This window comes from Armigeres subalbatus, unplaced genomic scaffold (genome assembly GCF_024139115.2).
Source record: "Armigeres subalbatus isolate Guangzhou_Male unplaced genomic scaffold, GZ_Asu_2 Contig2079, whole genome shotgun sequence".
NCBI classification, from domain to species: Eukaryota; Metazoa; Arthropoda; class Insecta; order Diptera; family Culicidae; genus Armigeres; species Armigeres subalbatus.
Window position 1 is genome coordinate 84943 of NW_026942923.1, and position 22095 is coordinate 107037.

Here is a 22095-nt window from a genome sequence, read left to right on the forward strand (position 1 = left end):
ACTGATCTGGTTATAATGGAGTAGCAACTACGAGCAGTCAATCAAGCTCAAAAGCACTTGCGTTGCATACGGATTAAATATATTCAATCTTGGTACACAACTGACATTTGATGGAATATTGTTATTAGTAATGGCTACTGTCCTATGACGCTCAAAACTCCTATCTGCTAGGCTCAACTTCGACACACTATAGGCGTTCGTGTGGAAGTCCTGTTGCACTAGCTTACCTCCGGATGGCGGCAACGACAAATATTCTGTACGACCACTAGCACTACTCAGTACTCAAAGACGGTTGATTATCTAACCCCTTGGAAGCCTGACATACTGATCTAATTGCTTATCTATTTTTACTATCCCAGTGCACCCCATTACCTTTTTCATATAGCTGATGATGGGCTGACTTCGAAGACTCACTGGATTCTTGTTGACACACCACCTGGTGTTCAGTGTCAATGGGATTCAAACAACAGAACTCCTCCAACGTTGCATCCAGCTTAGGACTGACTTTGCTTGTTGATCCATTCTTCGACCTTATTTTTACCGCACTGTATGCTGACACGGCTTCGGATTCCGGCTTCATCCAATTTCTCGATCTGAGCTAGCTCCAGTTCATGTTTTTGGGACAGATACGATTCACATACGAACTCCTTGGACTGTATTGTCGCCTCATTGACTGGTGCACACGGATAATGAAACCGTTTTTCGCACTATGTGTTCTAAACTGTCCGGTTTGTCGCATCTATTTATTTATTTATTTTATTTCGTCAACCAACGTAGACTAGTACATATACATATACATGTTTGTTTTTGTAATGCTATAGTAAAATTAAATAATAGGTTTTTTTTAGTAAAGTGATGTATAATTTTGATTTTGAATTTATATTGCTGAATTTGTAATGTTTGTTCTTTGGAAATACTGTCTAATGTTATGCCGAGACATTGTTAAGTCAATAGTTTCGCAGTGTTGATTGTAAACGGCCATCATTCAGTTGAGAGGCCCAAATTTGGCGTAATTTGTTCGGCAGTGGTTGGTTAAAAAAATGTTCTATGTCGAAGTAGCCGAGAAGGTATGTAAAAGTTAAGTTTCGATATAATTTCAGTTGAATCAACACGTTGAGAAACTATATCGTTAACAAATGAAACCGTTGCACATTCTCGACGCTCTTTCAAAGTTTGTATATTTATAAGCATGCAACGTGCTTCATAAGATGGAAGAGGAAATGACGTCCAACCTAATTTACGAATAGCGTATAATAGAAATTGTTTTTGTACTGACTCTATTTTTTCTTCATGTGTGGTTGTATAAGGCGACCATACAATGCTACAATATTCCAGTATAGATCGTACATATGAAATATATATATTGTTTTGATTGTGTAGGGATCCTGAAAGTTGAAGCAAAAACGCTTGATAAAGCCTAGCATATTATTAGCTTTGTGGATGATTGTGTTATAGTGATCAACAAGAGTTAGTTTCGAATCTAAAATCACTCCTAAATCCCTAACTCTTTCGTGTCTTTCTACAGTATTGTTCCCTAATACAATTTGTGTATTTGGTATTATTCTTTTTCTGCTGAATGATAATATGTTGCATTTCTTAACATTCAGTTGCAATAGGCTTTTCTGCACCATGTATAGAACATGTGTATTTCATTCTGGAATATGATTATGTCGTCTTCATTTTTTATTTCCATAAATAGCTTTATGTCATCGGCATAAATTAAAATCTTTATATTTTTGAGAATGAAGGTAATGTCATTTACATATAATATAAATAAAAGAGGGCCAAGATGAGAGCCTTGTGGAACTCCTGAAGTGACTTGAATGGGATTGGATTTCTTTCCGTTAAATTTTATTATTTGTTGCCGGTCTGTGAGATAAGATTCAAGCCATCTAAGGAGTCCTGGCTCAATGCCAATTTTGGGCAATTAGAAGAGTAACATTGGAATGTGAATACGAGTAAACGTCGTGCTAGAGTCAGTGTATGGTGCGGCCACGTAGTTACCATTATCCATTGCATTAAGAGAATAGTCAATGAATTCTATTAAATTTGTAGCGGTAGAGCGACCTTTGAAAAATCCATGCTGCTTATTCGTAATTCTGTTTTTAAGTTGTGAAAATAATTTTTCATTGATAATGGATTCAAAAAGTTTGGGAATGCAAGAGATAATGGCTATTCCACGGTAATTACGAATGTCAGATTTTTGCCTGATTTGAAGATAGGCACAAGATAGGAGCTTTTCCATACCCTGGGAAAATTTCCGGATTCCAATGACAATCTGAAGAGCCAAAACAAAGGTGCAGTCAGCTCTTTAGCCAGACTCTTCATAAATATCGGTGGAATACCATCAGGATCAGGGCCTTTAGATGCATCTAAGTTTTTTAAGCGTTTAGAATATCGTTCACCATGATCTGATTAATACCGATATCCCTAGCGAATTCTGGGATAGGCACAAAAAATCTAGGTCGCGATCTTGTTCCGAAAAGGTGGTGTATATTTCTTGGAAGAAATCTCCAAAAAGATTACAGATATCTTCCGAGCAATTACCGACGCGTTCGTCTAAATACATGGTTGACGGAAAATTGTCTGATTTTAATTTTGATTTTACGTAAATGAAGAAGTTCTTTGGACATGACTTTATTTCGTTTTCTGTTTTCGTGTTGTGTTCTTCAAATGCTACATCAATTGCTAATTTTAATTGATCGCAGATGTTCAAATATTTTTCCAAATTTTCATTCGTCTTGTCTAGCTTGTAAGTTTTATGTAATTTTTGTTTGCGATTCTTTAAATTTTTTATTTGCCTATTGTACCAAATTGGATATTTTGAATTTCCGCTCCGTCGTTTTCTTCTTTTTGGGACCTCGTCAATAATAATATCAAAAATAATGTTATAAAAGACATCAACGGAAGATTCAATATTACCTTCATTCTCTAAAATTTGCTTCCAGTTAAATCTACTTAGCTTATGTCTTATGTTGTCATAGTTTGCTTTGTTGTATTCAAGGACTTCTTCAAAGTCACAGTCGCTGGGTTTTTATATTCATGAACGAACACAGAGTATTCGATTGCCGTGTGGAATGTTTCGTTTTTCCATAAGGGATTCAATGATTTAGTCACACAGAAATCTTCTTGAATATTGGTTAGTAGGAGATCAAGGTAACAGTTCTGTTGATTTTTAATGTGATTGATTTGGTTAAGTCCTAGGCTAGCAGTTCTGTCAAATATAAACATAAGTGTTTCATTTTCCCCAGCGACTGGAAGTAGAATTTGTTCGTTCTCTGAATCCGGAATAAAGTCAACGGTGCGTTGGTTAAAGTCTCCGTAAATATGTACTTTGACTTCAGGTGGAAGTCCTGATAAAATTTCTTCTGCAGTTTTTAAAAACATTCATGAGATGTTGTTTGCGCATGTTCCGGTGGAAAATCCACAGAGAAGAAAACATGGGTTTCTCCTGCAATGTTAGATTTCACCCAAACATGCTCAAAGTTCTTATATTTTTGTAGTTATTATTTCTGAATCAAAATTGCTAGAGATTGCGATTAGAACTCCACCGCCAGACTTTTTTTGATTCTAAGAAATCGCGATCGTCCCTGAATACGTTAAAGCTGCTTCCAAAAGTTCTTCACTATTCACGCTTTCATCCCAGCTGGTTTCAGTTGCCAAAATAACCGAGAAGGACGATTTTAAGATGTTATTATGAATTTCCTTCATTTTAGCTGGGCTTTTCATGCGATTGAAATTTTGACAGTAAATCAAAACTTCAGTGGCATTCTGTTTTGATGAAGAACTTGTTGGAAGCACGTTGGTTGTTAAAATATTTACCCTGTTGGTCGATAAGATAGTGCTATTTTCTTCAGCCGAAGAAGGCGTCCTTACTTGCGAAAATTTCCGGGGAAGGAGAGTGGTACCACGTTGTGCTCTCCGTAGTTGCTGCAGGCGATGTGTCCGCTCGCTGGACAGGTATTGTCGGTATGACTGTAGATCAGCTGCAGCTTCTGCTGGCCCAATTCCGTATTCCTGATGTACTTGGATGAATATTTGATGTAGATGTTCTGGTGCAGTCGGCAGTCCTTCAGACGCAAGGAGCATCCTGATGCTCGTTGAGTCATTCCCTCGACGCATACATTAGCAGACTGGTCCTTTATGTACGCCAAAACAACCGGACTACCTTCATAATACTCGGGTCACGTAGTCTGGCTTTAAGGAAACGGCCGTCTCCTTCGGTGGATTGCTGAGTCAGACGGACGATGGGTGGTCTCATCGGATCTAACTCAAATTGGCTGTCAGGATTCGGTAGTTGTGTTTCCTGTTGTTGTTGTTGTTGCTGATATATTTGGTGTTGTTGATGATTTTGTTCTTGTTGTTGTTGTTGTTGCTGGTGCTGTTGCTGAAGGCTTTGCAGATTTCCGATATTTGGTTCACTCTGTTGGTTGAGGATTGGTGGAGGTGTGGGTTTTGTTTTTTTGGCCGGGTTTATCGTTTCACCTTTTTTGAAATTGATGAACGATTTTGCAGCAGGAGCAGAGAGAGCTGCAATTGGGTGGTCTGTAGATGCTGGGGGTCCGGAAAATTGATGCTTTGCCATTACGAGCAGCTGTTTGTCTGTAGATTTGTTGTTATTGTTGTTGTTTTTGCTGGTGTAGGAAGTTGTAACGTTGTTTTTGCTTCTTATTGGTGGAGCTTTTTGTTTATGATGTCTTTTACTGTTAGTCGCCTTTTCAGTTGCCTTGACGCAGTTAAATTTCTCTTGCATCAAGGTGTTCACTGTTTGCTTCCTGCTAGCTGGCATCTTCCCAATGTTTGATGTTATATTTAATTTTTGAAGATTGTTGGAAGGTTAGGAGCTCTTTTAGTCACACTCGTTACTTTTTGCTTGGAGTTGCTTCAAAGCAGTAGCTTCAATATATTTTTGCTTCGGATGTGCTGATTTGCCGCATACTTTACATGAAGGTTTCTGTCCATTGCATGTGTGCACGCTCTAGTGATCGCTAATCGTTTTTTTGCCACCGCTCTTTGGTCCCCAAAGCTACTGAGAATGATGTCATTTATGTCAAAGTTTTGGGAAAATTTCAGCATTAATTTATTTATTAGAATATTTTCAAATTTCCATGTAAAACAAGTTTGAAGCAAATTCATCAACATGGGGAAAATTGAAAGTTAAGAACTGTAGTTAGGCACTGACGGAAGAAGATCATACACTCATACTGTCGTTAATTCAGAACCCAAGTAAATGTGGATTTCGAATTTGTTACTGCCAGGCCAATCCTACAAAATGGTGATTCAAATTTTAGAAAAAGTAATAATTTAAGATAAAGTGCGTAGCCAACGCTAGCCAAATACCAGAGGGCGTTGGACTAATCGACTAAGGGTTGGTGGACCGCTAGGCCCAAATGTGTCGGCCTGGATTAGAAGACCACATGAAGAGCTAACTTTTGGCTTGATCCAGTTCTTAACAGATCGCGGATTTTTCAGGTAGTACAATCATAGGTTCGGACATGCATGTCCGTGATGTCCAGACGTGACATAAACGGCAGAGTACATTCTGTTCATATACCGCCGGTTCGAATGAAAGAGGCGTGCGATGTTGGAGGCATGCGGAATGGACACTACCACCGATAACAAAGTCAGTAGAATGTGCCGGAACGCAGTACAGTGATGTGCGTGAGTAGCTGCAGAGCATGGCGTTACGGTCGGTTGCGGTAGAGCACCCGTTGTCGGGGAACTTCTCGACGGAGTAGAACAGATCCCCCGTCGGAGACTATCCGATCGCGATCGAGGTGGAAGTTGAATTGCTCAACAACTAAGGAATGGCTCAAGGGCATTTAAAATCGTTTTTCGCAGTTAGACTAGATCTACCACCGGGGATTAGTTGACTAGATCGTAGCGTGTGAACGCTCCGGCTTAGGGTTGTCGGGCCACCATTATACCGGAAGCTATCTCTACCAGAAATCAACCTCGGTATTCGTCTGGTTACTCGTTGAAGTGAGAAATTGCTTTGGACTTGAGTAGATCTATGAATATGCTGACCAGATCACACTTGAGGGCATAGAAATCATGCAAAATATTAAAGTAATATTACTTTCAGTATTTACTGAAAGACAGTCCCGAGGAGAATCATGGTTGGAGCCTATGGTGGTTTTAGTGGCTATGGCCAGTCACAGCTGGAAGAGTCCTACACTCTAGCACACTTTCGTGCGGTAGCTCGGCAACTACCATAGCAAGTGTGCTGGTTCAAGTGCATAAAGTATTACTTTCTTGTAAAAAATAAAATAAGAATGAAAAAAAATCGAAAGCACTCAAAAGGTTTGTTTTTGCTATTATTCAATGCATCTTACAGTAAACTTTCTCTAACTCGATGTTCTGGAGCTCGATATTTTCCCTTACTCGATGAAATTGAAAGTCCCTTGAATCTAGCAAACTGCGTTCCCTCCGTAAATCGATATCTCTCTTACTCGATATTCTCTAAGTCGAAGTTTTTTTCCAATGCATTTTCACCACGCTAACTCGACGTTGTCAGAAACAGTTGCACGCACGATATAGTAAGAAGTGAAAAGAGATCAGCGAGAAGTTAGAAATAAGAAGTGAGAAGTGAAAAGTTAGAAGTGAGAAGTGAAAAGTGAGAGGTGAAAAGTGAGAAATTAAAAATGCGAAGTAAGAAGTGAGTAATGGGAAGTAAAAAATTTGAAGTGAGCAGTGAGAATTCAAAAGTAATAAGTGAAAAGTTAGAAGTCCGAAGTGAGATATAAAAAGTTATGAGTGAGAAGTGAAAAGTGAAAAATGAGAAGTGAGAAATGAATAGAGCGAAGTGAGAAGTGAAAAATTCTAAGCGTAAAGTAAAAATGAGAAGTGAGAAATAAGAAGAGAGAAACCAGAAGTGCGAAGTGAATAGTGAGAAGGGAAAAGTTTAGTAGTAAAAAATTAGGTGAAAAGTGATAACTGAGAAATGAGAAGTCAGAAGTGAGATATAGGAAGTTATAAGTGAGAAGGGAGTAGTGAGATATGAGAAGTGAGAAGTTAGAAGTGCAAAAAATCGAAGTTCGAAGTAAGTAGTGAGAAATGAAAAGTAATAAGAGAAAAATGAGAAGTGAGAATTAAAAAGTGAATAGTTAGAAGTTAGAAGTGGAAAGTAATAAGTGAGAAATGAGATATCAGAACTGCGATGTAAGAAGTTATGAGTGAAAAGTGAAATATGAGAAATAAATAAGGAGAAATGAAAAGTTAAAATTTTGAAATTCAAAGCATGAAGTGAAAGGTGAGAAAGAGAAATTCAAAGTAAGAAGTAAGTAGTGGGAAGCAATGATGTTATCGATCATTTATTAATTTGCGTTTGATCATTTAGTAGTTTGTCAATAACTCATTCCAGAAGCTGAATTTCAAAATGTGTTGTATGATGGACTTCTAGTGCAAAAGTTTTTCTACAACTCTGCCTAATGGTTTGTTGTTAGAATTCAACAAACATCGGAGTTATAGCGCTAGTTGCAGTAGCTTAAACTAAATGATTGGAATTTTGTTATCATTTAGTCTAAGTTACTGATACTATAGCTTTAACTCCATTTACTAGTGGAATTCAAATAACGAACTATTTGGCAGAGTTGTAGAAAAACCTTCGCACTAGGAGTCCACCAAACAACAAATTTTGAAATTCACCTTCTGGAATGAGTTATTGACAAACTACTAAATGATCGAACGCAAATTACTAAATAATCGATAACATCCTTGGTTGGAAGTGCACAATGAGAAGTAAGAAGTGAGATATTCGAAGTGCGAAGTAGTATTGAAAAGTGAAAAGTTAGAAGTGAAAAGTGATAAATGAGAAATGAGAAGTCAGAAGTGAGCTATAAGAAGTTGTAAGTGAGAAGTGCGAAGTGAGAAGTGATATGTGTGTATTGAGAAATGAATAGTGAGAAGTGAGAAGAGAGTAGTGGAAAGAGGGAGGTAAGAAGCGAGATGTGCGAAGAGAAAAGTAAGAAGTGAGAAATTAGAAATAAGAAGTGAGATGTGAGAAGGGAGTAGGAAGAAGTGTGGTCCGGGAACAGAGGAGTAAAAACGAGATTCTCTTTCCTCCTTTCTTTTTTCTTCTTCCATCTTCTAGATGAATTCTTTCTGTCTTATATTTCTCCCCTCACTTCTCACTACTTAACATCTCGCTTCTCACTTCCCAACTATCATCTCTCATTTCTCACTCCTTCCTTTGGTTTATGTCACTACTCACATTCGGTTGTAGGACAAAAGGTCGAAGGTCAAAAGGTCGAAGGCCAAAGGTCGAAGATCAAAAGGTCGAAGGGACAAACGGTCGAAACAAAAAAACTGCGTCAAAAGGTCGAAGGACAAAAGGTCGAAAGGAAGAAAGGTGCTTCGTTATTTTTTCTCCCTTTTACCTTCTTTATTTTTTCTTCCTCGTTCTTCCTTCTTAATTCATTTGTTTCCTTCCTTCCATTATCCTTGCTTCTTTCCTATTTCTTGCTTTTTTCTTCCTTCTTCCTTCCATATTTCACTTTTCTTTTTTCTAACTTCTTTCTTCTTTCTTTTTTCTTTTTTTTCCTTCTTCTCTCTTCCTTCTTTCCACCTTCTTCCTTCCTTATTTCTTTCTTTCGCCTTTCTTACGTCTTTCTTCCTTCTTTTTTCTTCTTTTCATACTTTCTTCCTTCTTCTTTTCCTTTTCTTCTTTTTCCCCTTTTTTTCTTGATTCCTGTTTCTTTTATTTCTTTTTTCTTGGTTTTCTTCTCTCTTTCTGTTTTCTTTCTTCATTTTTCCTTCTTTCTTCTCTTTTTCTTCTTTCTTCCTACCTTTTTTCTTTCCTGTTTCCTGTTCTGCTTTCTTCCTTTTTTCTATCTTTCTTTCTTTCTATCTATCTTTCTTCCTTCCCTGTTACTTGCTTCCTCTTTCTATCTTTGTTTCTTTGTATCTTCTTCCTTATTTCTTTCTTGATGTTTTCTACATTGTGTCTTATCTCCTTCTTTTTCATTAATTCTTCTGCTGTCCTTCTAATTTCTTCCATTTTTACTTCTTCATTTCTTCATTCTTTCCACCTTCTTTCTTCCTTATTTGTTTTCTTTCTTCTGTTTTTCTTCCATCCTTTTTCCTTCATTCTTCCTACTTTCTTCTTTTTTCCTTCCTGTTTCCGCTTTTCTTCATTCCTTCCTCTCTCTCTTTCTTTCTTCCTTCCTGTTTTTTCTGCCTTCTTTTTATCTTTCTTCTTTCTTTTTGCCTTCTTTGCTTCTCTCTTCTTTTTTTTTCTTCTTTCTACTTTATTTCTTCCTTCTTTTTCCTTCTTTCTTCCTTTCTTCTCTCTTTCTTTCTTTCTTCTATCTTTTTTCTATCTTCTTTTTTTTTGTTTTTTCCTTCTTTCCTATTTCTTTCTTTCTTAACTATTTCTTATTTCTTCCATCTTTCTTCTTTTTTCCTTCCCTGTTACTTGCTTCTTTCTTCTTTTTCCTTTCATTGTATCTTCTCTTCTTTTTCTTCTTTCTTCCTTCTTTTTTCCTTTATTTTTTCTCTCTCCCACACACTCAGTTCAGCTCGGCATTTTTTGATTCTTTTGCCGAGATCCGCACAGCCGACCGCTCGGTTCCTGACTTTTTGCTGATATCTCAGCTGAAAAAGTAATTTGTTTACTGCGGCACTCGAAGAAGCCGCCGTAATCATACGTCCATTCAGCTGATATTTCAGCAAACGAACTTAAACCGAGAATCGCACAGCCGAGATCGGTGAAAAAATTTAAGTGTGCATCTTCCTTCTTTATCCTTCTTCATCTTTATCCCATTTCTTATTTCTCCCTTCCTTACTTCTCACATCACCCTTCTCACATGTCACTTTTTACTTTTTACCCCGTATGTTCTACCTTCATACTTCTCATTTCTCATTTCTCACTACTTACTACTCACTTCTCACTTCTCATTTCTCACTTATCAATTCTCTCTTCCCACTTCTCACTTCTCATTTATCTATGCTCATTACTCCCTTCTCACATCTATCTTTTCACCACTCATTTCTTGTGTTTTTGCCTTTTCGACCTTTTGTCCTTCGACCTTTTGACCTTCGACGTTATGACACATATTCGACCTTTTGACCTTTCGACCTTTTGTCCATTCGACCTTTTGTCCTTTCGACCTTTTGTCCTTTCGACCTTTTGACCCTTCGACCTTTTGTCCTTCGACCTTTTGACCTTCGACCTGCTCAGAGGTGAGCCAGCCTTGGGCTGCAAGCCTCTTTAATAAAGAAATAAAAAAAAACCTTCTACCTTTTGACACAGATTCTCACATTCTACTTCTCACGTCGCAACTATCACTTCTCACTTTTCACCACTGACTTATCACTTCTCATTTCTAACTTTCCACTACTCACATGTTACTGCACACATCTCACTAATCAGTACCCACTTTCGTTTTTCAGTACTCACTTCTCACTACTCTGTATATATTTCGAACATCTCATTTCTCACTTCTCAGTTCTCGCTATTCACTATTCACTTCGAACATCTTAACTTAATAATAGCAAATTTGAACTACTCGGGTAAACGCTATTCGGCCAATTATAAATGTGTTCCTTATCTCGATACCTACCTCACTCGATGATCCCTTCAATATCGATTTATGGAGAGTTCACTGTATTAAGTAATACTTGACTGACCGTACGCAATCAGTTGTATCAAAAGATATTTTAGTTACTAGATAAAGATTGTCGCTGTCGTCGCTGTCCGGAACATCTTTTGCTGGCGAGGATAGGGGAGCTAAATGTCAAAGAAGGAAAATCCATACGATTTGACAGGTATGTACCACACATGTTTCGGACAGCAGAACAAAGGGAACAGTAGCGACAATCTTTATCTAGTAACTAAAATATCTTTTGTTGTATACAATGGAATTCATTCCATTTTCTTTCAATCTCGTCATGTGTTCCATACAGGGATCTATGTGGGACCAATTCTTTCCTATAAAGTATTGAAGCATCGTAAAGTACAAATTTTCGCCATTGATGTTAAGTTGTACTTCGGAAGTTTTGACGATTCTTGTTCAACTATTTCTAAAAAAATCAACGAGGTCCTACCAGTATTTATGCTTGGCAAACTAAAAATTGTTTAACGTAGATAAATCCATAGTATCTTGTACCTAATTCGTTTCTGTTTTAACTACTATTTTGAAACTATTTTGACAGGAAACCATCTTTAAAATTGAATAATTTTAATTTCATGATTCTTGAGGAAAAAATTAAAACTCAAACTATTTAATAGTATTATTTGCTTCTTCTCGTAGCCTGTGATTTCATTCTAGCCGAATCTTCAACTTGTGTTAAATTGGGATAGAAAAGCAAAAGCTTCCCATCTACATCATTGTTTAGTTTCAATTTTAAAAGTTTTCTCAAATGAGTCTCTCCTCAAACACAAATTTGCTGTTCAACGCGACATAGTACGGCCTCGTATAGAAAATTGTTCTTCATGAAAATTCGAAAATGTCCCCTGTAAATTTTGAAGAATTTCTCTTGGAAATTCAGATAAATTTCTACAGAAAATTGAAAAGAATTTCCCCTGGAAATTAAAAAAAAAAATCTTTGGACATTCAGAATTTTATATAATATAATATTCTTACTAAAAACAGGCCTTCCAAATTATAGGAACATTATTCACTAAATTGATGTTTATGAAAAAAAAACTAATTTAAAATAACTTAATAATGAGCTTACCGTAAATATATCTTGTTGGCACACCCTAAGCAATATTCAACATCCCCTGTCCCCATCATCACCCGTTCTTTCCAACAACCGCATCAGAATCGCCCTCTAAACACAATCAATGCTAAATGAAGAAAACGGAATACAGAAATTTGTTCACCTTCACGAAAATCACACAAAACGTAAACATAATTGATACTGGTCCTTCCCTGTCCATCCCTCTCCCACCCAACGAGATGATAGGATCGAATTGATTTTAAGCACCCGGTTCAAAGATGGAACGAATGGAAGCAAAGAAGAATCAAATTCGGAACCTCGGTGAACTTCTTGATTTATTGATAAGAGTAATGGAAGTTGCCTACTCACCGGAGACGAGCAGTTCACCCTCCTGGCTGAACTCGATGGCATTGACACAGCCGTAGTGCGACACCAGGTCCTTTTTGTAGAGGTTCCGAGCGATCCGGAGTCGCTCGTTGAAAAGATTGCTGCGGAAGTTGACGACGTTGTCGCCCAGCTGCCGGCTGACCAACTGGCCGAGGATATTCGCCTCGGAATGGTTATTATTCCGATAGTGAGCCATCGTACGGGAACCGGACACTCAGAAGCGACCGAACGGATCAATGTCCTCTGCTTTGCTTCACCCGCCCTTCCCCCAACGATCACAGTTTGCGTTTCTATCCCCTCACTTTCGTTGCGAATATTCAATGATTCTATTTGGTTCGCCTGGATTTTCAAGTTCACAAAAGGTTTTTTCTTCGAATTTCCTAATACGTAGCAGGAACTCGTTTGTAGTCGATAGACTCACGTTATTTATTAATCAATTTCAGTGGAATGAAACCGAAAGTGTATCACTTTTGACACTTGGTTCACAATATGTCCATTTTCAGAACACTCAATTCGATGGCACAGAACGATGCAAGATTGGCTAAAACCAGTACGTAGGAGGGTACCCTTAAATACGCTATACTTTCTGTCGTCGACGACCCTCTTGCTCATCCACCTTCACTCGATATCTTCACTGTTATTGTCACCCTCCACTCTTTCGCTTCTCTTCGTCATGTACTGACTCACCTTTCTATTCCCTATTTTCCTTTCTTCGATCCACCAACACAACATGTCTGGTCAGTCACCATTTTTATGAATACACTTTTCAATATAGAAGAATTTAATTCAATTTCCTGCAGCTGTCTGCAATCCAGTATGTCTTCTACTGACTATAGATTCACTATACTAAATTTTCACAACACTAAGATTACATCCTTCTTAGGCTTCTGGCCTATCTCTATCCCTTCGCAGTTTCTTAACATAAATTATCTACACTTGCGTTCAGAACTAGATGAAAAATCAGCCACCAGAGTTAATCCACCCTACTGGAAAGTATTTTTCCCTTTCAAATATTCCTCGCCACAAAACTGTTTTGACATTTTCCCATCCACTCGTTTTGATTGACCAGTTTTCTTCGTCTATCTACATGTTCGCGTATCTTCAGCGTATGAATATGGGCCTATGTTCGTGTCTGCACTACTGTTGCCCCTGCAGGGTCCACAGCACCTTGAATCAAACTTGCACAAAGTTGCGAGCACGTCTAGGGTCTGCATAGATTGTTGCTTTTATGTGCACTCTCCACCGATGATGGCGATTTTTGCTGAATTAAGATGAACCGTCCCCATCACTTCACTGACTGTGTTGCAGTAATGGACTCACTCAATAAAACACCGAGCCACTGAAAAAGAGCAATGAGAATAACAACATCAAGATTGTGTTCAATAAGAAAGCAAAAATAACAAACAGAAAATAAAATAATGTTGTATGTATACGACCAAACAACGAACACCAAGAGCGTGATAGTATTGTGATAAATTTTGTTTGGGTAGGTTGGATGATGTTGTTGGTGTTATTGGTACTATGTACTTGATACCGTAGCTACTACTAATATATGAGTGCATTTAACAGGGAAACACGCCTTTTCATGAGGGAGAGCTTCTCGATAATATGTTAAATCTGCTTATAGTTGGACATGTTGAACTTTATTTCAATTAAAAAGAGTCGAGTGGGTGTTATTACGTCCAATCCTGAAAATCTTGTATGGGTTATACGTCACACTTCAGCATCAAGACCCCTCCTCTCTCTGAGCGTTCCGTAATTTATGTATGCTTCCAAACTAATCCGAACGATTACGAAGTTCTACAGATCTATGTTCTACTGTGTCCCCAATTTAGGACTATCACCGCTTTCCCAGGAATTTTGGAAAGGCTTCCCCAGGAAGCTTGGAAAGGCTTCCCCAGGAAGCATGGAAAGGCTTCCCCAGGAAGCATGGAAAGGCTTCCCCAGGAAGCATGGAAAGGCTTCCCCAGGAAGCTTGGAAAGGCTTCCCCAGGAAGCTTGGAAAGGCTTCCCCAGGAAGCTTGGAAAGGCTTCCCCAGGAAGCTTGGAAAGGCTTCCCCAGGAAGCTTGGAAAGGCTTCCCCAGGAAGCTTGGAAAGGCTTCCCCAGGAAGCTTGGAAAGGCTTCCCCAGGAAGCTTGGAAAGGCTTCCCCAGGAAGCTTGGAAAGGCTTCCCCAGGAAGCTTGGAAAGGCTTCCCCAGGAAGCTTGGAAAGGCTTCCCCAGGAAGCTTGGAAGGCTTCCCCAGGAAGCTTGGAAAGGCTTCCCCAGGAAGCTTGGAAAGGCTTCCCCAGGAAGCTTGGAAAGGCTTCCCCAGGAAGCTTGGAAAGGCTTCCCCAGGAACCTTGGAAAGGCTTCCCCAGGAAGCTTGGGAAGGCTTCCCCAGGAAGCTTGGGAAGGCTTCCCCAGGAAGCTTGGAAAGGCTTCCCCAGGAAGCTTGGAAAGGCTTCCCCATGAAACCCCTCCTCAACAAACTTCGAAAGCGGACTAAAAGCGGCTTCCTCAACGTGTACGTGGCCGCTTAAAACCGACTTGCGTTCATGATTCCTGTATTTCCCATACAAAAGTTCTGACACCGGCCATCAAAGTTATCTCATTATCTCCTCTTCGAAAACGTTGCGCTACGGAGCTGTTTATGGTGGCTAAGCTTCACAGTCCACACTCCATGCCAGTAGCCAAGCCACTGAGCGGAGATCGACACCGGCCTTCGTGCGTAGAATTCGGTCCCCACACTGCGGAATCGTTATTAACCCAAAAGTTGTGAAGTTAAAAATTTTGAAAGTTTCCTAATCCTGCTGGAGATAAGTTCGGTTGTTTCCAATCACAGACAGTATTTTGAACGAACGTCGCGCTAAGAAACCGAGAACCGGAAAAGTCATCGCAAGTCCTACGTGAAGAGTAGGTTAATCATTGTATCAGTGTAAGATTACCGAGTCTATCTATGTATAACGCTAACGCTGCGGCCTGCTACTGGTTTCCGGCCGGTGAAAGTGAATGCAAAGATGTACGACTCTCCGTCGTGCGCCGCAGTGGCCGGCGGTCCATTACCAGCTCCAAGTTCCCGCTGGTGAAGTTTTGTTCAAGCATCTCCGTGTCTAACCTCCTGCCTAGAGTGCACCGAAATCTACTCACTACAGCACGTTTCCACGTTTTCCCGTTTTAACAACTTCCGCCGCCAAGTGATATAACCCTGCGATCGCCATCTTCGTCATCATCCTGCTACCTCGTGTGAGCTACTAGCTCCGTCACCCAAAGTACCTTATGATTAGCCGACCACAATCATTGTGCGAGTTCACGCCCGACGATCATTTACGATTGTCGTCAGCCATTGGCTATTCCGAACCTGCGGTTTGGATATACTCGTTGGAAGAAAAACTAAGAAAGTCAGTACATTCAAAGTTAATTGCCTATATGCCGGGTATTAAGCCACCCGGAGTGGAAATTAATTACTATGTCTGAAACTTGATTATGCATATGTACAACATGTGATAGATTTAGTTCGGAAAAGGTATTGGAGGGTAACCACCGAAGGGTCGTGGGATCAAACCCCACCGATGGGGCGGTTACCCTCCAATACCTTTTCCGAACTAAATCTATCACATGTTGTACATATGCATAATCAAGTTTCAGACATAGTAACTAAGAAAGTCTTCGGAAGAAAAACCAAGAACGTCTTCGAACTAGGAGTGTCCTGAACCGTGTCCAGCTTTCTGTCAATACCCGTGCAGCCAGTGATTTCGGTATGTTAACCGAGCTTAGTTACCACGGATAAGAGATTTTGACAACCACCGACCAACAGCGTAAACCATTGTCCGTCCTGGTAGCGTAATAAATTTATAAGGTAATGAATCAATCAATCCATCAGACTAAGGCCGGAGTGGCCTGTGCAGTATAAAAAAGTCTTCTCCATTCAGCTTAGTCCATGGCTGCACGTTGTCAACCACGCAGTTTGCGGAGGATCCGCAAATCGTCCTCCACGTGATCGATCCACCTTTCTCGCTGTGCACCTCGCCTTCTTGTTCCCGTCGGATCGTTGTCGAAGGCCATTTTCATCGGATTACTGTCCGACATTCTGGCTACGTGCCTTGCCCACCGATTCCCGGTCTTCCGATTTTCGCGGTGTGGACGATGGATGGTTCTCCCAACAGCTGATGCAACTCGTGGTTCATTCGCCTCTTCCACGTACCGTCCGCCCTCTGCACCCCACCATAGATGGTACGCACCACTTTCCTTTCGAAAACTCCCAGTACCCGTTGGTCCTCCACGAGCATCGTCCAGGTCTCGTGTCCGTAGAGAACTACCGGTCTAATAAGCGTTTTGTACATAGTCAGTTTGGTATGCCGGCGAACTCTATTCGATTAGAGCGTTTTGCTGAGTCCAAAGTACGTACGATTTCCTGCCATGATGCGTCTGCTGGTATCTTATCGGAGGTCATCAGTGAACCCAAGTACACGAATTTTTTAACCACCTCGATTTCGTCACCACCAATACAAACTCGTGGTTGGTGGCTAACGTTGTCCTCTCTTGAGCCTCTTCCTATTATGTACTTCGTCTTCGACGTGTTGATGACTAGTCCAATCCGTTTAGCTTCGCTTTTCAGTCTGATGCAGGCTTCATCCATCCTCACAAAGTTACGTGCCATAATATCAATGTCGTCGGCGAAACCAAATAACTGAACGGACTTCGTGAAAATCGTACCACTCGTGCCAATCCATGCCCTAGCCAGTGCCTCTCCATCGTGTTGAACAGCTTTCTGGTAGTTAGTCAGTTGGCTTTAAGGCTTTGTTGTTTTTCAGACGGTCGATTTCTTCCTGGATTTCCTGGAGATTCGAAGCCGGAAGTCGTATATCTCCCAGGTTCATTACTATACCGCCAGCGTTGTCTGCCACATCGCCATTCAGGTGCTCTTCGTAGTGCTGCCGCCACCTTTGGATCACCTCACGCTCGTTTGTGAGAAGGTTCCCGTTTATGTCCTTACACATATCGGGCTATTCCAGCTGGCGCTTTTTCCTCCGAAAAACCGAGTTGCAACAATCTTGCCCATGCTGCTTTCTTCTCCTCAACTAACTGCTCACATTCACCGTCATATCAGTCGTTTCTCTGATTCAGGGGCATCACGCCTAGTGCAAAGGATGCGGTGCTTCCAATTGCGGATCGAACATCTCCCCATCCATCTTCAAGAGACGCTGCGCCTAGCTGCTCTTTCGTTGGGAGTGCCACTTCCAGCTCCTGCGCGTAGTCTTGGGCTAGTTTACCGTCTTGTAGCCGCCCAATGTTTAGCCGCAGCGGATGACTTCGACGCGTGTTGTACACCGTCGCGAGTTTCGAGCGCAGACATGCTGCAACGAGGTAGTGGTCGGATTCAATATTCGCACTGCGGTTGGTGCGTACGTTCGTAATGTCGAAAAAGAATTTATCGTCAATTAGAACGTGGTCTTGCGGAGGAAGAAAGTGCTTCGGACTACCATTCCGCGGGAAGCTGCAAAGTTTATGCATCGTTGGCCGATGGGCATTCATAGTATGTCTGCTCCAGCTGTGCATAGAGCGCTTCTTTCTCGTCGTCGGGTCTTACTTCGTGTGGGTAGTGCACGTAGCTTGCTGGTAGGAACTCGTGTCTGATTAGGCGTTTGAAATCCTCCCAGGAACCGAATACACCTGTAGCATACATGATGCTGTACCAGTTGAGAGCATCGTCCAACAGCAAATGTTTGACGCTTTTCAGCAGCAAATCATCTGTGATCTCTTCTGATGCGGCGAATGTTTCTACCCGTTGCAGGAATGTGTTCAGCGATGAGCCATCCTTTCCCCCCTGTGTGTCATAAATTGTGTTTTTAATTTCATCTTCCTGCATGAGAGCACGCAAACGGACGGCTCTCGCCCTGCGAGGAAGTGAACCAAGATTAGTTACGTGGCGCAACGCCAATTCGTAACCTATTTCCTCCTCTGTCAGGCTTGCTGGATCCATGATCCTTAAGGTCTAAAATTAGCCAACTAATGAAATAAGTGGTAGGTTCTTAACGTGTTACTAAACAGAAATTGTGCCACAAACTCAACACAAATTTCCAAACTCCAAAAACTGATCTACAAACCACAAACTAAATGGTTTGTTTTGTTGGGCGCCAGTGTTGTGAAACGACCTTTCCGTGATAAAAGGGGATTAGTCGGCCGGGCTAGTCAACTACAAACGCCACAAAACAAGACTTAGTGCGCAAACATTTTATTATTGTGCTTCATATCCTTCATGCTTCTTTCTGCGGCCCTACTCTCCTGCTCACTGTGCATGCTTCTTTCCATCTTCTTCACGTCTTAAATATAACACTCACGTCCGCTGCATCTGTCGTTTCCTCCGTCCTTCCGCATACCTGTCATCAGCCCGACCTGCTGTCTGCCGAGGGTGACTTTGGAACCCCTGTCCGTTTCAAAGGGCTCGGTAAGCCACGGATGCCGCTTATGCTGAAGCGTCCTTTCCGCTGACGGAAAACCCCGTTTGGCCTTGCCGTGACTGCTGGGAACTAATCGACTGCGGTCCTAGCGCACCGCCTCGGATTCTTCGGACCTGACTCTCGGTTGTCCTTCAGCACAATCGTCGTCGCCCTTTGCGCGGCTCGCTTCGCACCTCTAATCTTTCAACAGGCCACACGATCCGGGATCCCGCGTGGAGCGGCTGTGCTGCAAATGAGGTAGTAAAAGTAGATCCTTCCTGAGAAGGCTCTTTTGTCTGACAAATTCGCAGTGTCCGCCAAGGAGTCTGGTGCCAGAATGGATCCTTTTAAAATCTTCTCGGGTGTTAGATACTTGGAGCGCTTCCTTGGCCGGGACTGCTCGTGCGTTCGGTTCCAGAGGCTCGAGGACCGTGAGGGCCAGTCGCTTGAGGATCGTCGATAGTCCCGGCGATATGTTGGATCTGGAATTCCACCGTTGACTATCGTTCCTTCTTGACCTTCTTTGGTCCACAACTGTCTCGTGCCTCGTCCTGCGCAGTGGGCGACACGCCGACAAAGTCGTTTGTTGTGAGTTTGGACTATTTGTTTTTCAAATTATTACACTTTTGAATCAGTGTACTCGACGCGACCTTTTTGTTACGATTATTGCTCCCAAAACTTCTCCCGAGTAAATGATTCCCGGTAATACTATTCCACCTGGCACTAACGATGCTGATTTCTCTTTGTTCGGTGACGGTTTTCTGCAGCGGATGTGGCTGCTGTCAATCCAGTTCGGCATGAAAATATCCACCAGGTAAGTCTCCTTCAAGATAGTGTTCTTCAGCATTCGCGAATGTTTACGTTGAGCCGGGTTCACACTGCGGTTTATGCACGGAACATGTTTGCACACTGAATGAGCATTAGTCAACATAACGCAAAATCATAACTTACGTAACACCATCCTTCAACATTGTAAACCTAACCTCGAGTCACCACGAGTACGCTGGCTTTAACCCCTCTGTTACTAACTTCACAATAAAATTATATTGATTGTACATGTCACAAAGAACTATGGCTCCGTAAAGTGTTATACACGCCTGAGCCTACCAAATAAACGAAATTGAAAAGTATTAAGATCCCAACCAGCGAATCCCGACTGTAAATCTCTAGTTGCACCACACATGGATTATTGTTCATCGGTTTTGTTCCTTGCTAGTGACACTCATTTAAAAAGATTACAGAAACAGCAAAATAAATTTATGAGGTTTATTTTGAATTGTAACAAATACACTCCTATTCAAGGAGGGCCCTCCTTAGCCGTGCGGTAAGACGCGCGGCTACAAAGCAAGACCATGCTGAGGGTGGCTGGGTTCGATTCCCGGTGCCGGTCTAGGCAATTTTCGGTTTGGAAATTGTCTCGACTTTCCTGGGCATAAAAGTATCATCGTGCTAGCTTCATGATATACGAATGCAAAAATGGTAACCTGGCTTAGAAACCTCGCAGTTAATAACTGTGGAAGTGCTTAATGAACACTAAGCTGCGAGGCGGCTCTGTCCCAGTGTGGGGATGTAATGCCAATAAGAAGAAGAAGAAGAAGAAGAAGAACACTCCTATTCAAGTGATGTTAGACACATTACAATGGCAGTCTGTGAAACAAAAAAATAACCTTCAATGTGCTTTTGTTAATATTTAAATTGACAAACAACATGACACCGGAATACTTAACCCATATTATTGTAAGAGGTAGAAATGTACACCGACACACAACAAGACAGGCTGACGATTTGTAGGTGGTTCCATTCACAATGACCACCAATCACAAATCAATTTATTACAACGGAATAAGGCAATCCATAAGACAGCTGCGATCAGCTGACGATTTTTGTTTACCTTGACTTTTTGACAGATTCTGACCGGACTGACAGAACAATTCAAAGGAAAGTGTTAAGCGCGGTTTACACCAGACGTGAGTTCCATTCAACTGCATACACACTTTGTTTTGATTTCGATTGTCAGTCCTAAAGAGGCTGCACTCATAACAAAGAGATGAAGTGTCAAAATTGGAACAGCGCATTTGCTGTCAAATCAGTTGTTCCAATCGAGCACAAGGTTGTTAAAGGTAGGAGTATTGCGTCTCTTTGTTTTTAATCCAGGCTCGTTAGTCAGTCCCATCGCTGAATGTCCTCATGGATAACCTAATACGACTTTTTAATCAGTTACCTTCAGACGTGAAAAATGCAAGACCAGTCATGGAATTTAAAAGAAAATGTACTGTGTTTGTCAGAAATATGTATAGATTAAGTTAAACATTGTATGAATTGTATTATAAATTATCTGATGATAAATGAATTACTACTACTACTACTACTAGCCATCATCATGAAACGAAATGCCCAGTGAAAGATTATTTTCGCTTAGTACCTATTCTCAATGAATGGTATAAACTGACACACTTTTTTCGAATTCATGTATTTCGCAGAACTGTAATATTTTATATAGAATATTTATTTCTCACAGTTGTCAATGCTGATACCTATCCATGTATGCATCTTACACCAGCACCATGCATCCGCTTTTTTTGATGAGCACATATTAAATGACCACCTGGTCGGCGTACTATTCATTGGCTCCAATCGCAAATGGTTTTTCCACAGGTTTTTCCATGACAAAACTTGATCTGGCTTGAATTGAAATTTTAATAAGACTGTCATTGGATTTTTGGTGGTGAACTATGATTGATAATGAATAAATCTATGACCCATGGAAACCACATTGTCTTTAGAAACGGTCTGATTGTTTATTGGGCAGGACCTAAGGAGAAAAATTAACGAGCAGATTATCGATGTCCATTGACGTTGATTCAACGCATCCCGTTAACGTTACAATCCAAGTAGTTCAACGGAATGCCGTTGACGTTGAACCAAGAGAAAATTAACAACGGCGTTAATCGTTGATTAACGGTAACAACCCTGCTCTGGAACATCCAGAGTAAAAGACAAATTTATAAATTCGTCCTCAAAAAATAGCGTCTGATTCACTCAACAATTTTTGTATCAAAATGAGAGCAACATCTTTGCAAAAACCATCCATTGACCCCGGGAGGCCACTAAGTGGTGCTTCAGAAACTCTGGAACATCTGTAAATGTAATCAATTCTAGAAATTCACCCTAGAAAGTTGCGACTTTTTTAACGTACTAAAAAAATGTCATTCAATATTGAAATAAAAATGAAAAAAAAAAACAATTAGATAAGCCAGTTTCTCCATCGAGTGAGGGGGAGGAACTTCCGGAGGAATTCCTGGAGGAACTCCCGGAGAAATTCCTGGAAGAATTCCTGGAGAAGCTCCCGGAGGAACTCCCGGAGAAATTCCTGGAGGAATTCCTGGAATAATTCCTGGAGGAATTCCCGGAGAAATTCCTGGAGGAATTCCCGGAGGAATTTCTGGAGGAACTCCTGAAGAAACTCCTGGAGAAACTCCTGGAGGAACCCCTGGGGGAATTCCTGGAGGAACTCCCGGAGAAATTCCTGGAAGAATTCCGGGAGAAGCTCCCGGAGGAATTCCTGGAGGAATTCCCGGAGAAATTCCTGGAGGAATTCCCGGAGAAATTCCTGGAGGAATTCCCG

At 41.0% G+C, this 22095-nt stretch overlaps 1 protein-coding gene across 3 annotated transcripts in view; it reads right to left on the bottom strand.

Annotated features, from left to right (window-relative positions):
* Positions 1-22095, bottom strand: part of LOC134203742 (DDB1- and CUL4-associated factor 5-like) — a 66047-nt gene that overhangs the window by 41196 nt on the left and 2756 nt on the right. For 2 of the 3 annotated variants that reach the window (XM_062678600.1, XM_062678598.1), the window contains exon 2: positions 12034-13390. In XM_062678600.1, coding sequence (XP_062534584.1) covers positions 12034-12247 — 214 coding nt within the window. In that variant the 5' untranslated portion in view covers positions 12248-13390. Of the gene's footprint in view, positions 1-12033; positions 13391-18371; positions 18388-22095 lie in introns of those variants that run through there. The other variant, XM_062678601.1, reaches the window with a different exon arrangement.